We start from the raw sequence: 8,737 nt of genomic DNA on the forward strand, positions 1-8,737 counted from the left end.
TTTGTGTTTGTTTGGATGGCAGTGGATTTGCGCTTGGCCTCCGCACGGGGGAGCCCGCCGCTGTTCGGCTCGCCTCTTAAACCGAACCATCTGCTCTTTGAAGTGGCCCATCACAGATCTACAGATTGGAGGCTACAAGGCAGCTGCCTGCTTTCAATCTGTCCCACTGTGACACGAACACGGTGATTAAAATGAAGGAAACACCTTTGCAGACGCACAAGTGGGACACGGTGGCCAGCAGAGTCGAACCGAGAGGTGGGCAGCAAGTCTGTTTTTGTTCAGAGGGCTGGAAAAATGAATGGAGGCTGCTTTGTCTCGGGGGAGGGAAGATGGTTTTTCTTTGATATTATCAAAGCCAGGGGTGGGGAGAGTGCTCCGCCAAGAAGAGCTGCTATTCACACCAACTTGTCGGCATGGGACTTTTGAAGCATTTGTCAAAAAAGGGATTTGGCAGAGGGCCACTAGAATTTTGTCATTCACAAACTCCCGTCTTCTTTGGGATGACAATGCTCCCAGCAGGCTGCAACTACCTCTGTGAGGGGAGAAGAAATGAAATTCCCCAACCCCATTTCCATTAAGCGAGGAAATTGTCCTTTTCTTTTGCATACAAGTAAATCTTTCTTCTTCTGTAATCCAAACTACATTCGAATAAAGTTTCCCACTTTCGTTCTTCAAGGGTTTAGTGGAAACGTGTATCAAATTCCTCCTTCCCTCTGTCCTTGACTGGATGTGTGGGAGTGCAGGGCAGTGTAGCTGTCTTTCATGGCAGCAGGAGGATCAAACTGTTTCCTTATCATTTTTTGGTGGAAACTGGAAACCTGACCCCTGCCTTATCGGGACAGTTGTTTTCCTCTCACTTTAGTCGGGCAGGAACAAATTTTTAGAAACCCACTTGCTTTCATCACTGGAAGCTTTTCTAACAAAAAAGTCAAATCCAACACAGTTCCTGGCACCGGGTGGTACACTGACAGCAGCTCCTGACGGATGGAGAGCGTATCATCGTCAGGAAGTCTGCGGTCTCTCTTGATGTGGAGAAGCTGAAACATTAAGCAAGGTTGTGTCAGTGTTCTATATATGTGTGTGTGTGTGCCTGCGTGCGTGCGTGTTCTGACTCTTGGGTGTGTTTACTTAACCTGCGTTGGCATTCGAAACCCCTGTCATTCTCTGGAGTCTCTGGCTCTCACCCTGACAGCTAGGTGGGACACTGCACTGCGTCTCCGGTTTCAAATATTGCTTTATTGAGCGGATGAAAACCCTCTTTAACTCTTCTTTGGGCCAGAGAGGAGCGTCGACACACAATCACAAACACTCACATGTGACTTTCAGATTACTTCAGGAATAGCTGACATTTTATCCTTTAAACCTCTATGAATAATAGAAGCCAGGCCCTTACCCTCTGTGTGAATATATGTGCTCGTTGATAATAATTGCCCCGATGATTATGAGGCTTTAGTGCACATCATGGTATGCTCACTTGATTTTCCCCTTGTTATGGCTTTGGCAGCTTTTCCTCCTTCCATTGTATCTCAGTAGAACATGTGTCATTCATCTGCGGGAGAATATACAGTCAGCCTTTTTTGTGGCTTGGTGTACCACATTAACAACCTTGTGATCTCATCTCGGTGCAGTCCACTTGAATACTTACCAGCTTGTCAAAACCTGACTGAAATCTTGCCTGCAATCATCCAATCAAGAGGGAGGTGGGAGGGCGGTTGGAGGCCGGTGGATGATAAACCAAAAGCATGAAGTCAGCCCTCTGTTCACCTCCAGTAACGTTAAGGCCTCTTCATAGCGCTGTCGGTGAGAAGGCAAAACAAACAAGAGCCCTCTGTAATAGTTTTAGACATGGCTACGAGTGCTGGGTGTGGTTGGCAACGGTTTTCTGTCCCTATCTCACCTCGGGAGGATGTTTGTCTTTTGTAGGGATTAAAGAGATCCAGGAGCCCGCTGCCCTAGTTTTGCTGCCGTGAGCACGGGGAGCGCAACCTACTTTTGATGACAGCACCAGTGCGGGAAGGAGATTCCAAGCCATAATGTTGTTAGGAGATGGCTGGTTTCTGTCTCTCTGTAGACAGGCTGTGTTTTCTTTGTCTGTTAGCGTGTTTCTATAGACGGGCTTCTGACTCAGGGTGTGTGAGAGCCTCCATTGTCTGCACAGGACCTGTGGCTGTAACATGAGAAGGAGAGAATGCTGACAGAAAGTATGAGTGTGGTACTGAGTGCCAGCGCTGCTGATATTTCTCTGTAGTTATTTACTTGGAGTACACGGAGCTCTGTGGCTGATATCTGTGGATCATTTCCCCTCTGTGTTAATTATTTGTGCAATCAAAAGCAAAGCTCTTAAGCAGCCATCAATGTAGTGAGCACTATCAAATTGTTTTAGATACAGTGACTGTGGGGAGAGCTTAACCATCTAGATCAGTGGGTCAAGTAGCTGACATACTAATCCTATTATAGATGCAGATCTGATTTGTCAAAGTTGACTCTAATCTACTGTCTGACTCCAAGGCTTGGACAAAAGTTTTTAAAAGACACGTATATATGTCAAAACAACAATAAATATATATGTAACTAGAACCTGTTAAGATATATGGCTTTATATTTAAAATCAGACATGTAATTCATTAAAATCACATTGGAGTAGAATTTCAGTTTTAGTAAAGAATATCTCAGAAGTAAATCAAGCTTTATAGGTTTGATCCCACATGGATTTTTCTTCCTTTTAGTACTTTTCTATAATTTGTTTTCAATATTAACCCTTTGACACAAGTGGGAGTCTTGCATTAAAGTTATAGAGATACAGCGGAACGCTTCTTTGACAGAATGACTAGACATAAACTTCTGAATGTGCATCAAAAGAGGATACTTGCCTTGCCAGATGTTGTTGGAAAAACAAGCAACGTGACTGGAGGGAAAGTAGTTGAAATGTATCTTTATGGCAGTTTGTGTACTTCAACCAGTTTTTACATTACGTAGGGGAAAAGTTGCAAATACTTCTCTCTGCCTGTTCCCTGTTTTTTCAGATGGGGTCTTTTGATGAAGTCCATTTTTAAACAATAAAGCAAGTTATTGTCCAAAGTATTCACAGTGAACAAATTCTAATTGTGTTTTGCTTATTCACCATCATCGGTGTTGGTTTAGTGAAGCTGTAAGTGTGGCACTGTTCAAAAAAAAGTTTAAGTCCAGAATTTGGGGAGAACTATCATTTATCAACTACCATTTGATTTAAAGAGTAGGTGTGAATAAACCTTTTTGTTGGATTAATGCAAAAACAATAATAATAATAAAAAAAGTGTAAAAAAAAAAAAAAGAATAAATTGAATGGTGATCTGATATCTTTGCCAAATTGCCTCAATCTTACCTTTTGCATGACCTCAGTTTGGAGAAAAGGTTTTTCAAACATTTCATAGCGGCTCACGTGATCTCTGTTTTATAAATCTTTACATTTCTTTCAGTTTTGCATGACATGGTTATTTTGGCAGAAATATTATAATATTCCTGCTGTAAGTGTCCCAGTCTGCACCATAAGTGGTACAGGTAGCTACTGCTGCCACTATTTGCACTTGCAATGTGCAAAAAACTGTGTAATGTAAGATTGTCTGCAATATAAAGGTTTATAAAACAATGTTTGCATAAACCACTATAAAGTTTTGAGTTGTTTTACGATGGCTCGTCTCTATGGTCAGAATTAAACTCTATTTCTTCAAACTCATGTTGTTTTAGGAGATATCTACAACAAGTAAGATATTAATTGTTCATATCTTTTAAAGGGAACCTCATTTTAAAAGATCTGAACTGCTTTTTATAAATTAATAGATTGCTGTATTTTTTTAATGTGTTTTTTTTCTGCTTCTTCTCTGCAGTATCATCATGCATCACCACATACAAAAAGACGCCTCCCCCTGTCCCACCAAGAACCACGCCATCCAAACCGTTCATCTCCATCACAGCCCAAAGCAGCACGGAGTCCGCTCAGGACGCCTACATGGACGGGGGCTCCGGCCAGAGGACGGGCATCAGCTCCCAGCCGGGCCTATCCAACTCCACCGAGAGCATCGACAGCATGAAGGCCTTGACGGCGGCCATAGAGGCAGCCAACGCTCAGGTGCACGGCCCCGCCAGCCAGCACGTCACCAACAGCACCATCACCATCACTGCCACCGCCACCACCGTCACTGCTGACAGCAAGGTGCAGAGAGAAGCGCTCCGCAAGTGCCTCTCCATCGGGATCCAGGTTCGTGGATGAGCTTTCGGTCAAAATCCTGAATCCTAAAGATGACCCTGGCTGCAGTGTGACAGTGTCTTCCTTCTTGTTAGGTGGAGCCAGAGGAAGAAGGGCCGACAGAGGAACAGTCTAAATTCCAATCCATAGGAATTCAGGTGGAGGATGAGCGATGGTGAGTAGAGACGCAAAGTGAAACTGGATAAGTCTGCAGGGAGGGACGAGGGAGACTCATGGGAAAAGAAAGGGGTTGGTAATGTGCACTAAAAGTTTCTCCCCCCGTCCCCCGTCCCCCCTCCCTCCTACACTGGGGACTCCTCAGCAGCTGTCCCCAGTTCAAGAGAGGTTGGCGTCAGAGTCCGCTCAGCCAGGGGCCCCAAGCGACAGCTGGGCTAGAGGATGTGGTGCAGTTGAGAAGGTGGAGGGGGCGAGTTGACAGCCATCTGTTGCTTGACGTATTGTGATTCAGGCTTCTTTGAGCCTGTGTGTTTGTATATGTTTAGGAGGGAGGAGAGAGACAGTTTGGTTCAGGGTGCTGTCAAAAGCACGCTCATGGTTCCAGGACAGGCAGCCTAGTTCAGACTGTTTCATAACCAAGGCCTCTGATAAAGCACGGAGGCATTTATGGCTTCTTTGTCCTCCTTTCATTCACTGTCTCAATACAGTGTCTTTCTGTTCGCTGAGAAAAGCTGAGCGGTTTAGCATCACAGCGCGTGTTTCTGCTCCGTAGTCAAGGTGCTGTTTGTTTCTGGCATTCAAAGGGAGATCAGCTTTAATCAAAGGTCACAGCAAGGGCTGAGTCCAGCACTTTAAAACGCACACATGAACAGTGTCAGGGAATGTGCGGGGGGATTTCTCAGAGAGGGAGGTCTCGACTGATTGACGAAGCTTGGATTGCCGTGAGTCGCCAAGCCAAATATTAACTCACCCAGACACCTTCTGGTCTGTTGAGGCTGGGGTGTTAATGCAGCACCGCAGCCTGTGCTTTTCTTTCTGGTTAATGTTTAGGGTGTGTTGGACTGTACTTTTTGCTGGTGAATGCTAGATCGGTTACCTGTTTGCATGCTTCATGTATGAATGTGTTTTTGTAGGCGTCTGCCCCCTAAATTAGACTCCCGGTTCTAGTGCCAATTACCTTTGGCTCTGCTTCTGTGTGTGTGTGTTTAACGATTTATGCAGAGGAGCTGTATGTCATAATCACCCCCTACTAGGTGTTCTAGGAACAACAGGTGTATCGTAAACAGGCTGTAAAAGATATGAACAAACGTCCTATCTTATATAAAAACTGTTTTTATTTTCCCTTCCTTTCTTTGTTGATCTGACTTCACATTTAGAGTTGGAAAAATCTGCAAATATCTATTAAATAAGCAAGACATCTCAGTCCTTTCTTTTTCATTTCATTTTAAACAAATAAGGTATTGTCAACTAACCGTATAGTCAAATTCTTTGAAACTTTCAGTTTTTGTCATTCTTAATGAAACAAAATTAAACAAACAAACAAAAAAAACACAAAAGTGTTCGGAAATTAAAAGAATACTAAAAAGCAGTACTTTGAGGATGATTTAAAGCTTGAATTTTATGAGAACATGATCTATTTTTGTCTTTACTTCCCCCTGCATATTTTCTTAGATTTTACAGTTCTTCATCACTGTCTCAGAATTGACGGGGTTTTTTTTCCACTTTAAATGCCCTACATCTTCCTTGCATCCTGGCTATTGATATGTATGTGTATCTGTCTGGGCTGTGTTTGGCCTTGCCTCCTCCTGCCCCTGCAGGAAGTTGTTCGCAGGCTGATAGAAAGCAAGCTGAGGTCATTAGAACTGAACACCTGCTCGCCGGAGTTATTCTTTAACTGCTCCTCACACATACTCGCACACACGGGGCTGCTGGTATGCACACATTAAAGAACACACAAACACACACACACTCTCTCTCTCCCTGTTTGATCTGTCCGATGCCACTCCCTCATTTCTGGTTTCTTTCTGTTGTTCACAGCAGAGGAGGGATGAATGAAGGGGGGGGGACAGGGGAAGTAAAGATGAATGGTTCTGGAGGAGTGTCTGTCCCGAGATGGGCTGTGATCATTTTCATGTGTTGCTGGCAGGTCAAGCTGCCTGGTCTTGTGTGAAAAGGATTGTGCTCGTGTTTTGATGAGAGTTCATTTCCCAGGCTCTTTATTCCAGTTTGTCGTAACTGTAGGAGAAGGCATGTTTTAAGCACAAATTGGCACTGATTTGTTTCTATTCGCCCTTAAATCTGTTTATTAACGGTGTTACATGTTGAGCAGCAACATATTAGTAAGCATTTTCAGCTGTTGGCTTGTCCAGTCAGCTCACTGTAAGCTGGCCAGTCCATGACCGCCATGCAAACCAGTAAGTCGCATTCCTCCAGTCTTCCATTTATTACTCAGCCGGTGAGAAGCCCTACGAAACATAGCCAACTGTGTGTGTTTATTTAATCTTTGCACATGTGTGTTAATGTTTCTGCCGTTTCACAAAGTTACAGAGGACTTAGCAGAGCCTGGCAGGCAGCGGCACAACGTCTCGCAGCCAAATAGTACATGGCAGAATCCCAGGTGTGTGAATGGGTGTGTTTTTATGCCTGTGCTGTGTTTGTGTGTGTGCCCATCAGGCCTTACAGCAGGGTTTGTGGTGTGACAGATGTTTGCACAGTCTATTGCTTCTGAATGAGACAGGTGACAAAACACCCACCCACAGAAAAGACGTTCCGCACTACAAAAGCCATTCATCACTATCAGCGACGGGATCGCTCTGATCATGATTTCAGTTTTCCTCTCCAGGGAGCGCTCCCAGGAAGCGTGTGTTAATAATCTATTTACTGATAAGAGAAAATAAGTAAAACAACCTCTTTCACAACCATCCTTGTTTCTGCGTTCTCCTCTAGTCACCGCAGGATGACCCGGTCCAACAGCGTGACCACAGCCGTACAGGCGGATCTCAATGACCCGACAAATGCCCCCGAGCTGCCGCCGCGCCAGTGTGCCACCATGCCACGCCAGCACTCCCGAGATGCCGCGACCTCTACGGTCAGCATCCAGGGCTCGGGGAACCACTACCACGCTTGTGCCGGAGACGAGTACGGGGAGGTGGGCTTTGACCCGTCCATCTTGCCTCCTCCGGACCCCTGGATGGACGCCGTACCCGAGCCGGAGGTGGAGGCTTTGGAGGCCATCAGCCGATCGGTGTGCCCCCGAGACGGCCGCTGGTTCCTGAAGCTGCTGCAAGCCGAGACAGAACGCATGGAGGGCTGGTGCAGACAAATGGAGCAGGACGAGACGGAGAATGAGCTGCCTGATGAGAGTAAGTTAGACAAAAAAAAAAAAACTGTTATACAGTGATATTATGTCTGTTTTTAATCCTCCTATCCTTGCCTGGTTTAGAGAGTGCTGGCATTCCTGCTATTGAACCACAATAGCTGCTTGTTCCTGTCTGAGGCCTCTGGCCTCCACAGACATACCATGCATACTTATCAATAGGCCACTGCTGGCTGCAACCACACGTGTCTTCTAGTTTGTGTAATGATCTCTCACACAAACAGAGTTCTCTCAGAGCTCCTTCGAGGCAACTATTTGATCTTGAAGCGAGCGGTTCTTGTCTGCTTGCGTCTAAGGATGCCTTACACACATAAACTCACGTGGTCACAGCAGTCTGAACAAACAAGCCCGCGGCCGTAGTTGCTGTATTTTTACCTGTCCTTAACTGTGCAGCTGATTTCATGCTTTACCGAACATGTCATCGCTTATGCAGCTAGTGTTTTGGTTCCAGGCAAGAGACTCTCACACAAGACACAGAGAATGAAGGAGAGTGTCTCAAGGTTATGTTTTCCCAGATCCCACGCTACCAGCCGTGCACACACACACACACACACACACACACACATATCCTGAGGGGGCTGAAGACTTACTGCAGATTCATTACTCCCCCTCACAGTTTCTGATTCCACAGGCTTTATGTGGTGTGTTGCATGCATCTGCAGTGGTTTTCCATAGACAAACAAATCTGTTGCTTTAACCGGTGGAATCTGGTAATGCAGTCCCTTGTCCCTGATCTAAAAAAAACAACCTGCCAAACCACACGTTTTACATTTTTGTGAGACAGTTTTGCACAAGATTTTGACAAGAAAAGACTCATCTACACGTACTGTAAATATTCAGTGATTTACATTTTTGAGGGGAGGAGCGGAGATTTCAGCAAATCTTTCACTTTCTTGTTACATTACTGATGCATCTCCCTCTGTGAGTGGTGCAGCACGCCTGCAGTATGCAGCTCTGTGAGTAATTGCATTGTTGAACGCCTGTGTGTGTGTGTGTTTGTGTTTGTGTGTGCATGCATGTGCATCTGTGTTTTTCCTGCAGTCCTGGGGAAGATCCGCAGTGCAGTGGGGAGTGCCCAGCTGCTGATGTCCCAGAAGTTCCAGCAGTTCCGGGAGCTGTGTGAGGAGAATCTGGTATGTGTCACCTCATCCTCTGCATGCTCCCCACAAGCCACCCCCCCC

At 45.4% G+C, this 8,737-nt stretch overlaps 1 protein-coding gene across 2 annotated transcripts in view; it reads left to right on the plus strand.

Annotated features, from left to right (window-relative positions):
- The window catches only part of dlgap1b (discs, large (Drosophila) homolog-associated protein 1b), an 87,797-nt gene that overhangs the window by 75,289 nt on the left and 3,771 nt on the right, over positions 1-8,737 (plus strand). For both annotated transcript variants that reach the window (XM_017406749.3, XM_017406750.3), the window contains exons 7-10: positions 3,864-4,234; positions 4,318-4,397; positions 7,127-7,542; positions 8,598-8,689. In XM_017406749.3, coding sequence (XP_017262238.1) covers positions 3,864-4,234; positions 4,318-4,397; positions 7,127-7,542; positions 8,598-8,689 — 959 coding nt within the window. The remainder of the gene's footprint in view (positions 1-3,863; positions 4,235-4,317; positions 4,398-7,126; positions 7,543-8,597; positions 8,690-8,737) is intronic.

The sequence above is a fragment of the Kryptolebias marmoratus genome, linkage group LG21 (assembly GCF_001649575.2).
Source record: "Kryptolebias marmoratus isolate JLee-2015 linkage group LG21, ASM164957v2, whole genome shotgun sequence".
Taxonomy (NCBI): Eukaryota; Metazoa; Chordata; class Actinopteri; order Cyprinodontiformes; family Rivulidae; genus Kryptolebias; species Kryptolebias marmoratus.